The 23184-nt window shown below is 48.0% G+C and overlaps 1 protein-coding gene across 1 annotated transcript in view; it reads right to left on the bottom strand.

Annotated features, from left to right (window-relative positions):
• Positions 1-295: 295 nt before the first annotated feature.
• LOC119379457 (uncharacterized) overlaps positions 296-23184 on the bottom strand; it is a 47345-nt gene continuing 24456 nt past the window's right edge. The window contains exon 2 of the mRNA XM_037648761.2: positions 296-2084. Coding sequence (XP_037504689.1) covers positions 1806-2084 — 279 coding nt within the window. The 3' untranslated portion in view covers positions 296-1805. The remainder of the gene's footprint in view (positions 2085-23184) is intronic.

Below are 23184 nucleotides of genomic sequence, written 5' to 3' on the forward strand. Positions count from 1 at the left end.
GTAGGAGACAAATTCGTCAGTGCTCACTGCTTCCGGAAGAGCTTGTTCCTCTTCATCTTGAGGCGTTGCAGCCAAGATCCGGATGCCACCGCGTTGATTTGCTCCAATGGTGAAGTCCACCCACATCTTGACTTGAATGTCCACACAGGAACTATACGCGGCTGCGCCAATTTGTAATAATACACGTTGGGCTAGGCTATGGTGTCAGCCATGTTCTTTATTTAGAACACCCTCATCTTCCTCGTCTTCCCTCCGTCCTTCTCTAACTTCTTCACCACGTCCACGTACAAGATATAATTGTCAACTTTAGTTACCCACTGTAACCAATGTACATGCGTACCTCAGTTAAAAAAACAATTATGAAGTGGATAAAAGACGACAGGGAGAGAATAGTTTACGAAGCCGCACACATGTAATCTCAGGGCGCCGAAACATGCGTCAGTGAGCCACCAATAAAATTATCTCCTGCTTGAATTTTTATTTATGTCGACGACGCATGAAAAAGAAACCAGTTTGCGCTCGTTCTGTTAAAGTGTGTCCTGTGTGCAGTGTAGCGTGTTCTTTGTAGCGTTTCCCTACCATAAGCGCATCGCCTAGGAAATCCAAGTCTCGGAAGGCGAAGTGCTTATGTATATCATGTAAGCATACGTTCTACAAGCGTTTCATACTGTGCTAGCACAACGGAACAAGCTGTTCTCTGAGGACGTGCATGGCGTACGCACACATGCGAACACGGTGTGGCTAGCAGACGACGCAAGGACCCATCCACACCACAGGGTTTCGTCCGCTCGCCGCTAGGTGCCGACTCTGCTCGATCTCGCGGCCTATACCGCAAGGCCGATTACAAAAAAAAATGTTTGAGGAAACGCCATGAGGTCGTGCTCGTTCCGCTGACCTGGTTTTCACGGCCTGCAATACTTTGTGCTTAAAAGTATCCAAAATTGCTCATTCGTCACCGTCCTCACTAATTCGTGTCTAGTTGAATATAGGGAAAATGACGGTTGTTACTTGCGGGACGTTCTACATCACCGGCTTTCATAACTACGGCTTGTCAATAGCGATCCAATGAACATCATTAGCGTAGCTGTACATGTCGGGAGTTCGGACAGCAGGAAAGCGTTAACAACATGAAGCCCTCATGACCCCAAAAACTACCGCTCACTTCTCAGTCCGCAGCTTTTTGTTCGCAGGACGAAGCCGGGAATTTTGTGGTGCTTGCTTTGGTGTAAATGCCGGGTTCGTCCATCACAATGACCACAGTTAGGCGATAGACAAAAATGTCGTTTGCTACGTTTAGATTATCTGGGCGCGTCCTTGGCAGCACGATACGCTTTCTGGTCTTTAGGAGCACCACCAAGCCAAAAGGGGTCAGCTTACGAAGCACTGAACGAAATGTTTTGTTATGTTGAATAAATTTACCGATCGATTCGTTCTTTGCATTTGACTGGTTCAAAGGCGTCGGTATATATCAATATAGAGTCTTCTTTAGACATTCATGAATAGCTGCTCCAGTGGGTTTCAATGTGAAACCAAAACGTGCAGGCCAGCGGGGCTACACGCATGCATGGAAATGATTTCGGGATTCCAACTGCAAGCCTTGGCAAACGGCCAAGCCACCAGCATAGTGTGCATCACCAGCAGCATCTCTCGGTGCCACTTGAACTGAAGCCTTCAGATCTCCTTCGCCGGCATTTGAATACTTAATCCGTTTGAAGAGTCGCGCGGCTCGTTGATTGAATTAAAGCACATCGATTCTTTCTTCCACTAGGTCCCACACACCTCATCAGTTCGTATAGCGCTAACAACTAGGACTGGTCGAGGTTCTGAAGCCAGTCGAAGATCATCATGTTGCGCTCGTACTTGGTGAGCGGCTTGCCACGGTCACGCTGCACATCGCGCACGGTGAGCTTGGCGTCGGTGGTGACGTGCACGCGCGGTACCGTGCCGCTGACATCCAACTCGCTCTTCGTGAGCCTTTCAAGTGCTCGGTACGTGGACAGGAGCCGTCGCCGGATGTACATCTGCCGCACCTTGGTGCTCACCGAGCGGACAAGGTCAGCAGGTGCCAGAGCTGCCTCCGAGGCCTGCGAGTACAGGCAAGACTCTTGCTTTACACTTGTGAATAATGAATGTTTGTTCTGTGCTCTGTTGTATAGACAGCTCTTCTTACATTGATCAAAAAAGACCCTCCCCGTACGAGCAGTCTTACAATGTCGGCTCAAGAAAAATAAGTTTGCACGGGAATGTAGTGTTTGCAAATATCTGCGAGACAGCTTTCCTGCAGGTTTTTTCCTCAATCAAGCATTCTTATTCACAGGCTCGCTCGTTCTGCTTTTGCCGCCCTTAGGACCCTCAGGCTACGCATGGTGAACGAGGAACCTGTCGTTCGGGGGACGTACTTCCACTGGAACTTAGATTGGCTGAAGCGGAACGAGCGAGAGTACTTAGTGGATAAAAAAGAGACCTTGCAGGAAATCAGTTTGTATTTTTCACACTATAACCCGACAATTCCTTCGACTTCATTACAGCTATGCAATTTGTGGAAAGTAGTGAGCTTTAGATACGTGCATTTAGCGTCTGTGAGCAGTTGAGAACCTTGAATATGCAGGCACAATTCGGATTGGATATGGCGATTAAATCTTTGGTATGTATACTTAAAATTAGTGGATGAAAACAAACTACGCTGTTCCTGCTGATTTTCAGCGCTCGAAGCACGACGTCCAATTTATTCATTTTTAGTTCTACACTATTCTTTTACTGTGGCTTATGTTTACCTGTATTTTCACTGATGTATGTAGCTTTAGTGATGTACTCAGGAACTGTATTGTCATATTTAACCTATATCAGCTAAAAGACTGCGGCAGTTAAAAAAAAGCTTGGTGAGAATTGTGCCTACTATGTTATTTCATTTTGTAGCTCCGCAATCCACAACAACCTGTACCTCTGTACATATGTGACTGCAAAATAAAGTGCATTTTAGTTTATTTCGATTCTTATTGGTGCCTTTCATTTGCACATAGTATGAAAATAGTAAAACTAATTACACAGAATGCTAATGCTTAAGTGTAATGTTTTATGGTTTCCAGTAGATAAGCTGAGCATTACATTTGCAATGCCCTTCACGACACAAGAGTCATCTTCAGAAGTTTCCTTCTTCGTAAGCAGATTTTCCTCACAAGTACAGCGTGAATGTATTTACCTCTATAAGTTGAAGTGCCGCTTTCAAGTAGAATACCATGATACTACAAAAGTGCTCTTCTTTCACGGATTGCAAAACAAAATATTTATCGAAGCTTTCTTCGACATACGAATAGCAAATTACGCAAGATGTACGACACTGCTGGAACATTCTTGCAATGTAAAACAAATTCGTTATTACTGGTATGCAATTTTAAGAATATGTTAATATGTTCAGCAGGCGACGGAGGCTTCAGGTGAGGAAGAGATGTTGAACAAGAGCTTTGCAGCTGGCATTGTTGTGTTCATTTCCTGAAAAATAATATTTGGACTGACTTTTGTGAATGAAACCGTGTATTTCTTGCTACCATTCAGCAGACGCACTATGGATTTACCCTTTCGATCAGGCGGTATCGTTCACAAGAAGCATTAGCTGTATGTTTGGCTTCTCGTGGTCATACTATACTCCATACTAAGTTTATCATTTGATCTCTGTTAGTACTGGTGCAGGTTCTTAAGAGGACGCAGTATACCTGCCCTGCCAGTTGCGGCGCTTTTTCCAACCTTGACAGGGCCCAAGCACAAGATCACGGCAGGCGTTTGTACTTGCGATTGTCTCGTTCTGCACGTTTTTTCATGTGAAAGGAAACTTTGCTTAAGTTTTAATGTACATTTGAGCTCCTGGCCAATTTTAGGAGCGAAGCACCTTAGGGTCTCGGCTTATCGGCGGTGCATCGTCGTGACCCATTTGTTTCCTTGCATCGTCGTGTCCTGTCCAATTGCTTGAGCACAAGAGAGGGCGCCACTGCCTCAGCGCTCGCTTTGGGGCGAGAGAGAGCTAATGGCGCGCGTTAACTATGGAAACGCTCTTTCTGCAATGAACGCTGAACTACCAGCTCGCGAGGAACGAGAACGCGCCCTCGCCCGTGAGAGACAACGCTGACGCAGGCAGCGTCTGCTAACGAGCTTCTTGAAAAAAACCGACTGCTCGCGCTGCACAACCGCTCACACCCCGTGTATAGAAGCAGCAGATCTTGACCTGCAATGCAGTGCCGATGGGAGATTTCTCTTATGCGTAGTTGAAGAATAAAGATTCGCAGCGGGCACGTTAACTAAAAGCGGACTGCGGGTCTCTGTGTCTAATCTTTCTTCTGTCTGTCATTGCCCATTAGCAGTGATGTTGTCGTGGGAAATACCGGCGCACACTGCATGCTCGCCCCTCCACAGGTTTCACGTTATGGAGCTGAAACACCCTTCCTTATATGCTTTTTATGAAATAAATAGGTGAGCATTTTCACGTGCCGTCTCAGGATTTGTCGGTTTTTTTAGATTACATGTACAAATAAGCTGCAGCATTTTTAGGTGTTCCTTGCTTTAACATTTTCTCTTGCACACAACATCCAGTTTGCTACCAATGAAAGTGTACGGGAATATTGGTAGTAAAATTTACCTTGTGTCGGCAGATAGACAGTATTCGTTTGTGACTATTTTAATGTTGCACATAATTCATTTTCAGATAACAACATCTGTAGATGTGCGGCGACCTTCTTTAAGCGAGGAAGGAGGAGCAGTACCGTTATACCGTACCATATTTGCGGGCAGACTTTGCGCCTCCCTTTAGGTCACTAGGGAGCGGCACTGTGTAGGCTACGAGGTTGGTAGCCATTAGTAAGGGCGAAAATCCCTGACGACAGTATATTCATCCGCGCCGCCTCGTCTGCTAGGCGTCCCCATAGCGTCTGCACTCATGCGTTGGGCGAATAGAGCGAGCACACGGCAGCAACGAATGCTTGGGCAGCAACGGCAGTGCCTGAAACAACAAGAAAGAAGACACGGAGGCACCAGTTGAAGCTGGCTACTTCCGCCTCGAACTTATAAAGTCGTCGTTGTGCGCTGCGTGGCCCGTAAGTTCTTAACCGACGCTTATGTTCGCATTATATTTGCGTCCTGACCAGCAATGTACTCTCGACTATGCTACGCGGTTTCCAAGATGCATTCTCAAATTCTCGGGGACAATGCTTAGCAGGCGTGGCTGCAACAAAGCTAATCTCAAAAATAAGCACAAAACATACCTGCTACCTTGTCCTCAGCGTGAGACGACACAAAGCGATAGCCGATTTCACCGTTTATTTATTGCTGTCACGGCAGTGGGCAAGTAGCAAGAGCGAATCGAAGCGGGTGTTCGCGTCTGCATGGGGGCTCCATGTTGCTCGCCACCACAATTACCGGCGGCTACCGACGCAATAATAACGCATATGATATGAACCGTGATTAGCGTATAATGCCCGGCCCGCACATGTCTGTCTTGTTCCTATGTGCATTTTTTCAAAATTTCCTAATAAATATGTTCATGAGCTACACAGACGTGACTGGTCTCAACCAGTTTTCTTTTCGTGAGGCACCCCACGACCTGGTAAAGCATAACCGTGCAACAAAATCTCCGTATTTCAGAATTGGCGTCCAGATTTCGGTAATTCTGGACCTCAATTTCGATATGTTTATCGAAACCTGACGTCAAAACCCTTTCAGAAATGACCTATATATGAGGCATTGGAAACGTCTTCTTTCGAATAGCAACGTTAGCTGAAAATTTGTTCAAACTGCCCTATTCACTATCCTGGCTCTCGGGGGAGATAATTCGTGACTGCAGCCCGCTATGTGAGGTCAGTTTGAGACCTCCGGTATAACGTATCGCTGTGACGTAGTACGTGTCAAAGGAACGCAGTTGTCTTTACTTTCCCAATTATAATACAATTACAAACGTGACTATGCTTTGCCGCACAAGCATGTGGCTTGCTTATACCTCGTAGCCTCCATCCTGCCGCAACCACAATGTGAGCTTGTATAGGCATTCTAGATGGTAGTGGAATACTCGTGTGCAACAATAAGAAGGTTACTTATATATAGTCTTTCGAAAGTTATAAAGGTTGCCTGGGGCAGAAAATACAATTTTAATTCATCAGCTGGTCTAATCGAAGATGGGGAAATGCATGAGAAATTGAAATGCACAATCGACCAGTTAAGTTTTCAACTGCTGGCCGATATTAGAATGCACAAACCATGGAGTCTGCAAGGCGGATCCACTTGGAACGAATTTTCGGCATGACGCCAGTTTCGAGATATTAATTCTCGAACGGAGAAATGCACCGGCGTTGCACTTACTTTCGGTAATTTTATGCACTGAAGCAAGAAATTAACTGGACCGCAGTTAATTTCATGCCTTACAATCTCCTTTTAATCAGCGTACATGTCAGCCACTGATCGTCGCACATCGCAGGACAAGTTGACGACATGCTTCAAGTTGACTACGGCTGGATCACGCGTAAGGACATCTAGCGCTGTGTCCGCGTCCATCTTTTCCGTCCTTGCCCGTTTTGTGCGCTAGAAAGTGAATTACGAACGTGGCCAAGCGTACGCGCTTGGACATCTGTTCCTTACCTAAAGAGCATAATTTGTCAGCAGAGTTGTAACTGGAGCACTTGCTGTTGCGGCGTGGTGGTGGTAAACATTTTATCGAAGAAACTAACAAGAGAGTTGCTGTGCGCCTGAGTGGCAGTCCCTAGTCCGGGACGCTATTGGAGATGGCCGCTGCCCGGGCGTGTGCCAACAAGGAGTGCTGCGCTTCCAAGACAGAGCAGCGTAGGGACGGGGAGAGAGGGGAGGAGAAAGAGAGTGCAGTGGCAGGGCGCGAAACCACAACGTGAAAAGTCGACACGTGCCAGAGGTCTCCGGTATGAAGTGCCGGGCGACCGCCGGACTAAGGAAAGTGTCAGTCTGAACGCCGCGTAGTTCGGCCGCTTTCGCCAGACCGCGTGCGGGGCCAGGGCAATGTCAGCGCGAAGTGCGATAGTAATCCATAGTGCTTTTTAGCGCAAAACGACACCACAAGGCAGGACAAAGCGTAGGTCCAGCGCTTTGTCCTATCTTCTGTCGCTTCTGTGCAACAGTGAACAAGCATGGCCCTCCGTGAGAAGATAAATCTGATTCGTTCTCGCGATACGCCAAGTTTTTGTGAAAACGCGTGATGAAGAAGCCTGGGCTGGTCACGCTGACGGAGATGACCCACAACCTACATATTTCAGCTCCGCGAAGTTTTCTGCCGCCACGTAGGTTAGTGATGTGTTATGGCATTTATCTCTTGTTTCTCATTCTTTATATGCTATGCTTTGCTCTTTCCCCTCCTCCTCACTCTCACTTCCCTTTACGACACAAGGCTATGCTATGTCTTGTCATCGTGCCTGGATAGCCGAGTGGTTGAGATCGGGGGTACGCGGGTCCCGCCGCCTCATCTCTCTCCTCTCACCCATCACGCTTTTACAGGCCACGCCCGAGAAATCGGCGCACGTGTTTTGGAAGCGAAGCAGAAGAAGAGGACGAAGAAGATAACGAAGCAAGCGCGTGCCGATTCATGATGATGACAGCTTCTGTTCGCACTACCCAGGCGCAACGAAAAGCTTTAAGAGCTCCGCTTTTAAAACTTTGAGGGCAGCAGATTGTGCATATAGATCGGCTAAAGAATAACTGTCACTGCGTGGTCGTGTCCTGCAAATAATCATAATCGTCGGTGTTTTACATCCTAAAGCCACCATTAGAGTTTGAAATACGCCGCAGTGGAGGGCTGCGATAATTTCTATTACCTGGTGTTTTTTTAACGTGCACCTAAATATAAGCGCGCAGGCCTCCAGCATTTTGCCTCCATCGCAATGCGCTCGCCGCGGCAATTTTATACCCCGCGACCTTCGGATCAGTATTCAAGCACCACAACCATTAGACCACCACGGCGGTTATCTGCGAATAAGCCGCAAGAATGGCTCTTTTCCGCAGGGGAAATGAATGCGACGAACAAGTGCGGCACTACCCGCAGAAGCGGAGAGCGCTGTTCATGCAGAAAGAAGACACCGATTCGGCAGTGCAAGCTTTGTGCCGGTGCCATCAATGCTCGCTGAATTCGTGCGACTGTCGCTATTAGTAGAATGCTTATATCGAACGCTCTATTCTATTACACATAATTTTCCCTCATGCATTCCTTAACTTCATTACCTGTTGTTTTCATATGGTTGCGATTATATACAATCGGGCCCCGCGTTTCCCTTTGTTCACGTTCATTAAATTATAGGCTGCGTGATAACAAATAGTAACATGTGTGAACGTCACTTGCTCTACTTCCAGGGAAGCAAAACTACTGCGAACATTTTGGATCCGCCCCTCTAATGAATGACAAAGCAATTAGATCTTCGGCGAAGCTGTAAGAAATACCACAACGCTTGCGTGATTCGAACTCGGGCCGCGGGGTCTACAGGCACGTGATCTACAGGCACGACCATTTAGGCCACTCGGCCACGGGGCACACCGTCAAGGACGTGGCTACGTTGTAGAAAACGTAATTTCGGAATGTGTTTTGCTTCACGAGAAAACACAATGACAGCCTAGAAATAAAAGCTGTCGTTACTTGCATCTCCAAGCGTCGGTACTTGCTGTCGGTACTTCCATCTCCAAGCGATTTGCAGGTTTTCGTCGAGTAGTTTTTCGGACGGCCCGTTCTTAGTCCTAAAAAAGATTGGCACAGCTACGCACTAAAGGTGTGAAGACTGAGCAAACAGCGGTGGCGGTTTCTCCTCCTTTTCCCCCTCTCCACTTCCCTTTCTCACCCCCTTGCTAGACTATACTATTTATGAATATGCCATGATTCACCCTCTCCCCTCCTCATTTCCCTCATCGTCACCCAGACATCACTCCTCACTTCCCTTTCCCACCCCCTTGCTAGACTATACTAATCATGAATATGCCATGATTCACCCTCTCCCCTCCTCATTTCCCTCATCGTCACATAGACATCACTCCTCACTTCCCTTTCCCACCCTCTTGCTAGACTATACTATTCGTGAATATACCATAATTCACCCTCTCCCCTCCTCATTTCCCTCATCGTCACCCTCACATCACTTCTCACTTCCCTTTCCCACCCCCTTGCTAGACTATACTAATCATGAATATGCCATAATTCACCCTCTCCCCTCCTCATTTCCCTCATCGTCACCCAGACATCACTCCTCACTTCCCTTTCCCACCCTCTTGCTAGACTATACTATTCGTGAATATACCATAATTCACCCTCTCCCCTCCTCATTTCCCTCATCGTCACCCTCACATCACTCCTCACTTCCCTTTCCCACCCCCTTGCTAGACTATACTAATCATGAATATGCCATGATTCACCCTCTCCCCTCCTCATTTCCCTCATCGTCACCCAGACATCACTCCTCACTTCCCTTTCCCACCCTCTTGCTAGACTATACTATTCGTGAATATACCATAATTCACCCTCTCCCCTCCTCATTTCCCTCATCGTCACCCTCACATCACTCCTCACTTCCCTTTCCCACCCCCTTGCTAGACTATACTAATCATGAATATGCCATAATTCACCCTCTCCCCTCCTCATTTCCCTCATCATCACCCAGACATCACTCCTCACTTCCGTTTCCCACCCCCTTGCTAGACTATACTAATCATGAATATACCATAATTCACCCTCTCCCCTCCTCATTTCCCTCATCGTCACCCTCACATCACTCCTCACTTCCCTTTCCCACCCCCTTGCTAGACTATACTAATCATGAATATGCCATAATTCACCCTCTCCCCTCCTCATTTCCCTCATCGTCACCCTCACATCACTCCTCACTTCCCTTTCCCACCCTCTTGCTAGGCTATACTATTCGTGAATATACCATAATTCACCCTCTCCCCTCCTCATTTCCCTCATCATCACCCTCACATCACTCCTCACTTCCCTTTCCCACCCCCTTGCTAGACTATACTAATCATGAATATGCCATAATTCACCCTCTCCCCTCATTTCCCTCATCGTCACCCTCACATCACTCCTCACTTCCCTTTCCCACCCCCTTGCTAGACTATAATAATCATGAATATGCCATAATTCACCCTCTCCCCTCCTCATTTCCCTCACGTCACCCTCACATCACTCCTCACTTCCCTTTCCCACCCTCTTGCTAGACTATACTAATCATGAATATGCCATAATTCACCCTCTCCCCTCCTCATTTCCCTCATCGTCACCCTCACATCACTCCTCTCTTCCCTTTCCCACCCCCTTGCTAGACTATACTAATCATGAATATGCCATAATTCACCCTCTCCCCTCCTCATTTCCCTCATCGTCACCCTCACATCACTCCTCACTTCCCTTTCCCACCCCCTTGCTAGACTATACTAATCATGAATATGCCATAATTCACCCTCCCCCCTCCTCATTTTCCTCATCGTCACCCAGACATCACTCCTCACTTCCCTTTCCCACCCTCTTGCTAGACTATACTATTCGTGAATATACCATAATTCACCCTCTCCCCTCCTCATTTCCCTCATCGTCACCCTCACATCACTCCTCACTTCCCTTTCCCACCCCCTTGCTAGACTATACTAATCATGAATATAGCATAATTCACCCTCTCCCCTCCTCATTTCCCTCATCGTCACCCAGGACACACTCCTCACTTCCCTTTCCCACCCTCTTGCTAGGACTATACTATTCGTGAATATACCATAATTCACCCTCTCCCCTCCTCATTTCCCTCATCGTCACCCTCACATCACTCCTCACTTCCCTTTCCCACCCCCTTGCTAGACTATACTAATCATGAATATGCCATAATTCACCCTCTCCCCTCCTCATTTCCCTCATCGTCACCCTCACATCACTCCTCACTTCCCTTTCCCACCCCCTTGCTAGACTATACTAATCATGAATATGCCATAATTCACCCTCTCCCCTCATCATCACCCTCACATCACTCCTCACTTCCCTTTCCCACCCCCTTGCTAGACTATACTATTCGTGAATATACCATAATTCAGCCTCTCCCCTCCTCATTTCCCTCATCGTCACCCAGACATCACTCCTCACTTCCCTTTCCCACCCTCTTGCTAGACTACTATTCGTGAATATACCATAATTCACCCTCTCCCCTCCTCATTTCCCTCATCGTCACCCTCACATCACTCCTCACTTCCCTTTCCCACCCCCTTGCTAGACTATACTAATCATGAATATGCCATAATTCACCCTCTCCCCTCCTCATTTCCCTCATCGTCACCCTCACATCACTCCTCACTTCCCTTTCCCACCCCCTTGCTAGACTATACTAAACATGAATATGCCATGATTCACCCTCTCCCCTCCTCAGTTCCCTCATCGTCACCCAGACATCACTCCTCACTTCCCTTTCCCACCCTCTTGCTAGACTATACTTATCATGATTATGCCATGATTCACCCTCTCCCCTCCTCATTTCCCTCATCGTCACTCTGACATCACTCCTGCTCACTTCTCTTTCCCACCCCCTTGCTAGACTATACTATTCGTGAATATACCATAATTCACCCTCTCCCCTCCTCATTTCCCTCATCATCACCCAGACATCACTCCTGACTTCCCTTTCCCACCCTCTTGCTAGACTATACTATTCGTGAATATACCATAATTCACCCTCTCCCCTCCTCATTTCCCTCATCATCACCCTCACATCACTCCTCACTTCCCTTTCCCACCCCCTTGCTAGACTATACTAATCATGAATATGCCATAATTCACCCTCTCCCCTCCTCACTTCCCTTTCCCACCCTCTTGCTAGACTATACTTATCATGATTATGCCATGATTCACCCTCTCCCCTCCTCATTTCCCTCATCGTCACTCTGACATCACTCCTGCTCACTTCCCTTTCCCACCCCCTTGCTAGACTATACTAATCATGAATATGCCGTAATTCACCCTCTCCCCTCCTCATTTCCCTCATCGTCACCCTCACATCACTCCTCACTTCCCTTTCCCACCCCCTTGCTAGACTATACTAATCATGAATATGCCATAATTCACCCTCTCCCCTCCTAATTTTCCCTCATCGTCACCCTCACATCACTCCTCACTTCCCTTTCCCACCCCCTTGCTAGACTATACTAATCATGAATAAGCCATAATTCACCCTCTCCCCTCCTCACTTCCCTTTCCCACCCTCTTGCTAGACTATACTTTCATGATTATGCCATGATTCACCCTCTCCCCTCCTCATTTCCCTCATCGTCACACTGACATCACTCCTGCTCACTTCTCTTTCCCACCCCCTTGCTAGACTATACTATTCGTGAATATGCCATAATTCACCCTCTCCCCTCCTCATTTCCCTCATCGTCACCCTCACATCACTCCTCACTTCCCTTTCCCACCCCCTTGCTAGACTATACTAATCATGAATATGCCATAATTCACCCTCTCCCCTCCTAATTTTCCCTCATCGTCACCCTCACATCACTCCTCACTTCCCTTTCCCACCCCCTTGCTAGACTATACTAATCATGAATAAGCCATAATTCACCCTCTCCCCTCCTCACTTCCCTTTCCCACCCTCTTGCTAGACTATACTTTCATGATTATGCCATGATTCACCCTCTCCCCTCCTCATTTCCCTCATCGTCACACTGACATCACTCCTGCTCACTTCTCTTTCCCACTCCCTTGCTAGACTATACTATTCGTGAATATACCATAATTCACCCTCTCCCCTCCTCATTTCCCTCATCGTCACCCTCACATCACTCCTCCTCACCGTCACTTCCCTTTCCTACCCCCTTGTTATAGTACACTAGAGAAGGCTATGCTATGCCTAATCCTCTCCCCTCTTGCTTTCCCTCCTCACCCTAATACTTCCCACCTCTTGCTATACTATACAATACAAGGCTATGATAGATGCTTCAGCCTCTCTCATCCTCCTTTTCCTCTTTCTTTCTCTTCTCACCCTCACATCACTCCTCACCCTCACTTCGTTTTCCCAGTCCCTTGCTATTGTCACACTTATGACGGCAACCTTGCGTTGTTCTGCGCGTTGGGCTGGTTAGGCCAAGAAGCGGCTCAGTCCCAACTTCTTTCTCTTCCACGCGTGGTTCCCACACACGAAACCATGCGGCATTGTCCCCCCTTTGAAAAGCATCGACTCGATGCTTGCAAAGGTAAAAAAATAACTGCAACACTCGCAGACGCAGAGAACCACAGAGTGAGTACCAGCAACCGCAGGGAAAATAAGGATGACGGACTGACACTTGCGCCATGCGCAAACAGGATAGAAAAAATGAAAAAAAAAAACAACAACACAGGAGAACAAAAACACACACACGCACAAATCACTGTGACATGGAAGCAAAATAGCACAAAAGCACAAGGGCTAGTGGGCTAGTGTGTGTAGTACGGCTTGAGTCGTACGACGTGCACGGTTTCGGGCCGAAGTTGTCGACGTGAAGACACTGCGCCGTCCGGAAATACTTCGTAGGTAAGGTCACTGACACGTCGGAGAACCTTGTACGGTCCGAAATAACGGCTCAGAAGTTTTTCACACAAGCCTGGTCGTCGGACAGATGTCTACACCCACACTAGGTAGCCAGGGTTATAGGCGACATTTCGACGGCGAAGGTTGTAACGTCGCGCATCTGCATCTTGTTGGTGACAGATGTTTACGCGAGCCACTTGACGAGCTTCTTCGGCGTACTGAGTGCATTGCTAGGCGTCTGGAGAAAGTTCATTGCTATTATCGCAGGGGAGCATAGCATCGAGGATGGTTTGCACGTTGCGTCCATAAACAAGGCGGAAAGGTGAAAATCGTGTTGTTTTCTGCGTTGCCGTATTGTACGCAAACGTGATAAATGGCAGAATCTCGTCCCAGGTTTTGTGGTGTACGTCCACGTACGTTGACAGCATGTCTGCTATGGCCTTTCCGTCAGTCCATTTGTTTGTGGATGGTAAGGTGTTGTTTTTCGGTGACTTGTGCAGCTCAGTTTGAAAATGTCTTCCATTATTTGTGCCGTAAATGACGTCCCTCTGTCCGTAATCACACATGACGGCGCGCCATGCCGTTGGACGATGTGGTGCACGAACAACTTCGTGACTTCAGACGCTGTGCCGCGGGGTAACGCCTTTGTCTCGGCATAACGGGTCAAGTAATCAGCTGCCACTCTAATCCATTTGTTTGCGGTGGACGACAAAGGGAAGGATCCTAGAAGGTCCATTCCCACACGGTCGAATGGTGTCCGCGGTGGTGCGATCGGGTGGAGAAGGCCTGCGGGTTTCACAGGTGGTGTCTTGCGACGCTGGCACTCGCGGTATCCTTGCACGTAGCGATGTACGCTAGCCGATAGTCGTGGCCAGTAGTACTGCTGGCACACTCTGGCGAGATTCCGCGAGTAGCCTAAGTGGCCTGACGTGGGCTCGTCGTGGCACGTAAGGAGGACGTCATCACGCATGTCGGCTGGGACAACGAGGAGAAAAGTTTTGTCGCTACCTCGCGCGCTTTTCTTGCAAAGGATGCCCCTTCTGAGACTAAAGGATGACAGCTCACGAGCAATGTGTCGAGGAACGTGGGAGTTTCGGCCTTCTAAGGATTCGATAACAGGGCGGAATTTTTGATCTGCTTGCTCTCTTGACATGAAGTAAGAATTACTGACTGCTCCGAGAAAGGCATCAGCCTCCTCTATGTCCATATCAGGATGCCCCACAGGTGCTCGAGAAAGCGCGTCGGCATCTTCGTGTTTGCGCCCAGACCTGTACACAATCGTGGTGACGACCTCCTGCAAGTGCAAGCTCCATCGAGCGAGACGGCCAGACGGATCTCTGTGATTGGCCAGCCAGCACAGTGAGTGGTGATCGGTCACCACTTTGAAGGGACGGCAGTAGAGGTAAGGTCGGAACTTTGCCGTATTCCATGCAACTGCGAGGCATTCCTTTTCTGAAGTAGAGTACTTGAACTCGGCTCGGGAGAGTGTACGACTGGCGTCAGCGATGACATGCTCAACGCCGCCGTGTCGTTGTACAAGGACAGCGCCATGTCCGACGTTGCTGGCATCTGTGTGTACTTCAGTAGCAGCGTCCTCGTCAAAATGGGCTAGAACAGGAGCTGTTTGCATTTGCTACCGTAACTCTGCGAAAGCTGCCTCTTGTTCTGTAGTCCAGGCAAAGGGTACGTCATCTCGAGTGAGTCTCGTAAGCGGTTCGGCAAGTTGGCAATGAATTGGCAATGAAGTTGGCAATGATGGCAAAGAAGTTGGCAATGAATTGACGATAATAAGGACACAAGCCGAGGAAACGTCGCACTACTCTTTTGTCTGACAGAATAGGGAAGGCGGCGACGGCTGCAGTTTTGTCTGGATAGGACGGACTCCATCCCCACTCACGACATGTCCCAGGAATTTCAGCTCTTTATAGCCGAAATGACACTTCTGGGGTTTTAGCGTGAGTTCAGCAGAACGAATGGCTTCCAGCACCATCCTTAGGCGCTTCAGATGTTCTTCGAAGCTTTCAGAGAAGATGACCACATCGTCGAGGTATACAAGGCGGCTTTGCCACTTCAAGCCGGCGAGAACGGTATCCATCATCCGCTGGAAAGTGGCTGGAGCAGAATAGAGGCCAAAAGGAAGAACTCTGAATTCCTAAAGCCCATCTGGAGTTACAAACGCTGTCTTTTCTTGGTCTCGCTCATCAACCTGTATCTGCCAATAGCCGCTCTTTAAATCGATCGATGAAAAATACTTGGCATGTCGCAACCTGTCGAGAGAGTCGTCAACCCGTAGAAGCGGGTAAATGTTTTTCTTTGTGACGCTATTGAGCTTCCTGTAATCGATGCAGAATCGTAGTGTTCCGTCTTTCTTCTTCACTAGAACGACTGGCGAGGACCACAGGCTGCTGGACGGTTGAATGACACCATCGTCGAGCATCTCCTTTACCTGTGTCTGTATAGCCTCGCGTGCTTTAGCAGAAACACGGTAAGGTTGCTGTCGGATTGGGCGAACATCATCGTTGGTAATAATTCGGTGCTTCGTGAGGGGCGTTTGACCGACACTAGACGAAGAGGCGAAGCAAGATTAAAATTCCTTCAAAATGTTGTGAAGAGGAGAAAGAAGAAGTGCATGGCGAGCGGCATCGTTTCATGTCGGCTGCGTGAATTTTGAATTGACGGCGTTTTTTGAACTGGAACCACGAAATCCACATTTCAGGAGAAGCCGGAAGATCCAAGGATCACCTGGATACCAAATTCAACCAGGTGGGCCACTTTCATTTCGAGAAATGTACCACCAGCCACGACGGCTGACGTGCTGGGCCTAACGCCGTCGGCATAGCCGGAGATACCTTGCTACCCGGCTCTAGCGGAGCAAGCATGGAGGTTGTACAGGTAGAAGGCGAAGATATTCAACCAGAAGAGTTGGACCAAGGCAATTGGTTCGAAATTAAAAGAAGTCCTCGAAGGCGCAGTGATGGCGTGGACCCGTCGCCTAGCGATACTACACAACTTCAGCGAGCTAAGGAGACTACTTGGAGCAAGAAAAAGGGCTATCGGAAGATCCAACAATTAAACGTCGCAAGCCGCATGCCAAACTTACCAGTCGACGACTACAGGATCATTATAAGACCAAGAGGCGGATTCAACGTGACCGAACACGCTACAGATCGCATCTACCACAGCGTTCGACGTGCTGCAAATGTTGTACGTACAGTGGAGGAAGAAGATAATCTTTGCCTCAACAAGAAGCAAAATATCATAGTCCTCAGTCCACCATCGAAAGAAAGAGCCAAAAAATACGTCGCAGTAACCAGTCTCAGCATTGGGAGCAAGGAATATGAGGCATGCGCCTATCGCGCAGCACCGGAGAACACCTCGAAAGGAGTCATCCGAGGCATCTCTGCCTCTGAAAGCCCGGAAGACATCGTTAAGAAGCTGGTCACTCCTCGTAATCCTAGCGTCCTCTACGCAAAGCGTATGGGCAATACAAACAATGTAATCATCATTTTTGATGGCTATCACGTCCCAAGCTATGTGAACTACGGAGCAGCGCTTGTTCGCTGCGCGCTTTACAAGAAACAATTTGACATCTGCTACGAATGCGGCAGACTTGGACACCGCGCGGACGTCTGCCCCAATCCTACCGACAAAATCTGTCGGGGCTGCAGCACCAGGAATCCAAAGCAAGACCATGATTGCAAAGTAGAATGCCAACTATGTGAAAAAGACCACCCGACGGGGGATAAACGTTGCCAAGCCAGGTATCGGATTCCATACCTCGTCAAACGACGAAGATGGGAACGTGCCAGGAGAGAGGAACAAGTGGAATACGACAACTACGTTGACAAGCGAAGAAGCCCAAGTACAACCAGCAGGAAGAAATCGGGTTCCCTCACAAGGGTCAGGAGCAGGTCACGCTCCAGCAATCGATCAAGGTCAAGGTCCACACCCCGCAGTGTCATGCCCACCAAGGCACCCTAGGCCACCGACAACAGCAAAGGCACTACCGGAAACCAGAACACCGGACCGCCATTACAGGTGAGCTGGGCTGACGTGGCTTCCGGATCGCGCGCGGAGGCAGAGGCTGAATCGACCGCTATAAACAAAGAGTTGGAAAAACAACTAGCAGAAATGAAAAAAACTTATGCTAGAACTTCATCATCGGATTGTAGCTCTAGAAGAAGAAAACAGTAGATTGAGGGCAGAAAACACCACTCTCAAAAACGGGCGAGGTATCAAAATAGATAGTATAGAAGAACAAGTGGCAGACATGGAGGAAGAGGCTAACACGCCAGCCAAACGCAAGGCCACAGACGATAACCAGACGATCACAGTTAAAAAGACTAAGTCCAATAAAACTATAGAGAAAAGACAGGATGCACTCGACAGGAAAATTGACAATCTAGAAGAAAAACTAGATATCCTAGATTCAAGCTTTAAAGACATGGCTGCACAAATTACCCAGCAAGTTACACAGGCTATTATGAGCCAAATACAACAACAATTTAACACAATAGCTACTAGATTTACCGATATTGAGACTTGTATGAAGACGTGGGGACCTCAAACCAGTGGAGGCGGCCTCATCAAAACAACCAGTAAGCCATATATGAGACCCTCGACATCTACAGTGGAGGGGACCGGAAAACCGTAACTGCCACCATGGATCGACACGACCATTATACTATCTGGCAATGGAACTGTCGAGGCTACAGTAGAAAAAGATCGAACTTACATCAATACCTAATTTATAAGGAACATCCTGATGTCATATTGTTACAAGAGACACACTTCAAGGCCAAATTATCTGGGTACAGATCATTCTGTAGTGCCGACGGGGAGACAAGAGTTGTCACCACTCTAGTGAAACGTCACCACACGGTCGTACAACATGATACAGGTATTGCGGATGTAGACAATTTATTAATCGAGTTAATACATCATAGGAAAAATAATCAAAGTTTATTTATTCTTAATGTTTACAGCAACCCAAGAAATAGACATCCCAAATTCCGATCACTTCTCTGCAAGACCCTCTCTATCGCGGATGGCAGAGCCTTAATTATTGGGGGGGATTTTAACGCTCAACACATGGCATGGGGATACAAATATCAAAACCCCAAAGGCAGACAGCTATGGCTAGATGCACAACAACGGGGCCTTACTCTCATCACAGACCCTTTGACTCCTACGAGGCGAGGGTCTAGTGTTAGTGTGGATACTACGCCAGATCTCACCTTTACCAAGAACATTAAGGATGCAAAATGGCTCAACACGCTACAAGATCTAGGCAGCGATCACAGTATCCTCGAAATCACTCTAAAAGCAGGGCCACGCAAGTCTAAGGGCAAGCAGCTCAAAATTGTAGACTGGGACAAACTCAGACAAATTCGCAAGGAAAAGGATAATACTATCTCAGATATAGGGGACTGGAGCACGCAGCTTAAACAGGATGTTAACTTAGCAACACAAGTAATCCCCCAGGAAGCGCAAATGGAACAGGTAGACAGTAAACTTTTACATATGTGGGAAGCAAAACAAGGTCTCCTGAGAAGATGGAAAACCCAGAGACACAACAGGACGCTCCGACGAAGGCTAGCTCGGCTTAACAGAGACATAGAAACATACGCACAACAGCTCTGCAAACAACAATGGGAGGAAACATGCACCTCTATGGATAAACAGTTAGGGCTATCCAGAACTTGGAACCTTCTCAGGTACCTTTTGAGTCCCGAGGACACTAAAGCCACGTATAGACAAAACATAAACAAAATATTACACGCATATGAAAACACTGAAGAAGATTTTATTGATGAGGTAGCCGCACGGTATTTATCTCGGGAGAAGCCAGCAATACACCCACATTACACAGGCACCAAAAACGCACAACTAGACGCAGAGATCAGTGAAGCGGAGCTGAGAGCAGCTTTACAAAAGGTTAATACCAAGTCGGCTCCAGGTCTTGACGGTATAACAAACAAGATGATCAGAAATCTCGATGATGCTTCTCTAGAAGAACTTACCAAGTACATTAACGACTGCTGGGAATCAGGCACAGTACCACAACAATGGAAAACGGCTCAGATTGTTCTAATACCTAAACCAGGCAAGCGGCTACAGTTGGAGAACTTGAGACCCATCTCGCTCACTTCCTGCCTGGGAAAACTTATGGAACACGTTGTCCTAACAAGACTAACAAACTATCTCGAGGACAACGACGTTCTTCCGCCAACCATGTTGGGCTTCCGGAGAAAGTTGTCGACACAGGATGCAATGCTCCAACTTAAACATGAAATCATAGATAACACAAGTCGAAACACCAAAGCTATTCTAGGATTAGACCTAAAGAAAGCTTTTGACAGTGTTACGCACGAAACAATATTAAACAGAATAACAGAGCTAGGCCTAGGCCAGCGAGTATACACCTATATTCGAGACTTCCTAACTAACCGAAAAGCACGTATTAAGATAGGAGACATTGTGTCCGAGGAACTACAGCTCGGAAGCGTAGGTACGCCCCAAGGGTCAGTAATCTCTCCGATGCTGTTTAATCTTGCTCTGATTGGCTTACCAGCAAAGCTACAGGAAATCGACGGCCTCCATCATACCATCTATGCTGACGATATTACCTTATGGGTGAGCGATGGCAGTGATGGACAAGTTGGAAATACATTACAACGTGCGATAGAAACAGTCGAACAATACTTATCAGGAACCGGGCTGGCGTGTTCGGCAGAGAAATCTGAGCTCCTCATTTATAAACCATCACGACGTGGCCGAAAACCACGCAATTACGAGGAAAAGAACAACCTGGAATTTCACCTCACTACGGCGGATGGTAAACCTATACCCAAGGTGGACAGGATCAGAGTGCTGGAACTCATTATTGAAAGTAACGGCCATAATGGAGAGACCATACGCAAATTAGATGATGTAACGTCTCAAATCATGCGGCTACTTAAACGCATCGCCAACAAATATAGCGGGATGAAAGAAGGCAATCTGCTGTCCAAGCGTTTGTAATAAGCAGAATAGTTTACGTAGCATCATACTTACGATGGCACTCATCAGAAAGATACAAATTAGATGGTTTAATCAGGAAAATATACAAGCAAGCAATTGGACTCTCCATCACCACTAGCAACGATAGTCTACTGCAGCTAGGTCTTCACAATACACTGGATGAGCTAATCGAGGCACAGCGCATCGCACAATACGAACGCCTATCCAAAACTAAAACAGGCAGGCAAATATTGGATCGACTAGGTATTACTTATCACACCCAACATGGCGTCAAAGTAGATATGCCCAGACATATTAGAGGCGTGATAACCGTGCTTCCTATACCCAAGAATATGCATCCCGCCCACCATCAGGGCAGACGGGAAAGCAGAGCACGCGATATACAAAAGAAATTTGGTCACAGCATGGACACCGTATTCGTAGATGCAGCTAGATACAGACACAAGCGCGCCTACACAGCCGTGGTGATAAATTATGAGGGAAAATGTTTGACGAGTGCTACCGTCAGTACGCCACACGTAGAAACCGCAGAGGAAATAGCTATCGCATTAGCCATAGCACAAACACAAGCGGACGTGATCGTCAGTGATTCGCAGACGCCGATACGAAACTTTGCAAACGGCCGAATCTCACCAGAGGCACTTCAAATTCTAAAACTCGGTAATAATCAAGGAAAAAGTGTCCATCTGATATGGACACCCGCTCACACACTATCAGAAGGTAGTAATGAGGCGGCGCACCGCATGGCTCGAGGGCTTACAGACCGAGCATCGATTAGTGCCGTCTCAGGGAATACCGATGAGTGGGAAGATAGAATGACCACATTTCACGAAAACACCATAGATTGCAGAGGCGTACATTCCCACCGCCTCACCCGAAATTAAGCAAGAAACAGTCTGTCCAATGGCGGCAGTTACAAACCCGATCCTACCCGAGTCCAGCTATCATGCATGTAATACACCCAGACTTATACACGACAGACAGGTGCAGACATTGTGACTCTAGAGCCACCTTAGAGCACATACTATGGGGATGTCCAGATATAATGAACAATAGCTGTGATGCAGCCTTAAACAGCGACAGCCTCCGCGCGCGCTGGGAGTCTGCGTTGCTCAGCTCGGACCTGGAGCAACAACTCTGGGCCATCCAGCGAGCCGAGGAAGCCGCCAAGGGCCAGCAACCCTTGGCCGAAGCCTAGGCGGGATCCAGGCCCATCCCACCAATTCGCAGGGCAATTAATAAAGTTAATTGATCTGAAAATGTTGTGAAGTGCGGCCTTCATCTCGCCCAAAAGCTTCGAATTGACGTCGATGCGATCCAGAAACCTGTCACCATCATTCATTTACTCGGACGCGAAGCACTCTGTGACGTCAGCTACAGGGTCTCCATAGGCCACCGTGGTGCCGCGGAAAAGATGCCGGCGCTCGAAGTTGAAATTCGTGACAAGTATCTGTGACCGTCCGTCACGAACACGCACAAGGCTTCGGCCTGCGCATACACCTTGAAGCAGCAAAAGTGAGAGGTTGCTCTCGGCGACCGCGTCAACGTCTCGGAGGTCTTCACAAGCATGGAGGAAGGAATACTAAGGAGAGGCCCTATCGTATTTCAATGCATTGCGAAAAGTGTGGCGGAAGTGACGTCAGATTTATGGGGCAAACAAACCGGTATGGGGCAAACAAAGCAGCTCTCCGCGGCGATTAGCTTCTGCGCAGATTTGTAGTCCCGGCGTAAACTCAGCGCGTATTGTGTGGTTCGCACGCAGTAAAATGTTGCAAGCAGACGTTTACCAGGCTGTTCGTGCGTGGCAGGCCCGAGCGCTGCGTGCTGAAATTCATCGTGGAGCGTTTTTGTGCAGCAGTACAGAATACCGGTACGTGCCGTGATCAAAAACGTTCAGCCCCTGCATCATCGTATTCGAACTCACCTAGCAGTGACTTACGCGTTCTGCTGGGCGTTAGGCCTTCCCTTTCTCGTAGCCCAATTTCCCGATCTATTGCTGGATTAGCAGTTCTTTGTTCGCTATTCGGCGCAACGCCAACCTATAGTTGACGTAACTTCACGTCGAAAAGAGGATACTGCTGTATTGTATACGCGTTCGTGCACGTAAAGTTTGTAATTCCAGTACGCACACAACAACAAGCACTCAGCGAGCGCACACCGCACAATACATACATCACGTAGTCCGATAACAACAAAAGTTTATTGCCCTTTCGTAGAACGACACAGCCTCTAAAAACGTACGATGCCTTCGGCGCATGTTATGTACGGCACGTCAGACGCCAAAAACAAAAGTTCACGTGTGTTCTGTGTTGACACAATGAGTAAGAAGCAACAGAGCGCACATCCGAGAGCTTCGCATGCAAATACCATGCATTAGTGATCAGCAATGAAGCGAACGTGTACGTACACATGAAAAGTGACACCCGGTACTTTCCGCGGTGCACGCGATTTGCACCGGGTATACGCAACCATACGCAACAGCTGGGCATTGCGTAGCTTTTCTAAAGAACACACACAAGGAGCAACATGCGTGAATCGACTGCGCCGCGGCGCCGCTTGCACGGCGAAAAAAAAAGAAAGGCTCGAATCGCGCATGCGCTTGCAAACGACACGGCGGAAATCGCGAAATGCTTCGAGGCTC

The sequence above is a fragment of the Rhipicephalus sanguineus genome, chromosome 1, assembly GCF_013339695.2.
Source record: "Rhipicephalus sanguineus isolate Rsan-2018 chromosome 1, BIME_Rsan_1.4, whole genome shotgun sequence".
Taxonomy (NCBI): Eukaryota; Metazoa; Arthropoda; class Arachnida; order Ixodida; family Ixodidae; genus Rhipicephalus; species Rhipicephalus sanguineus.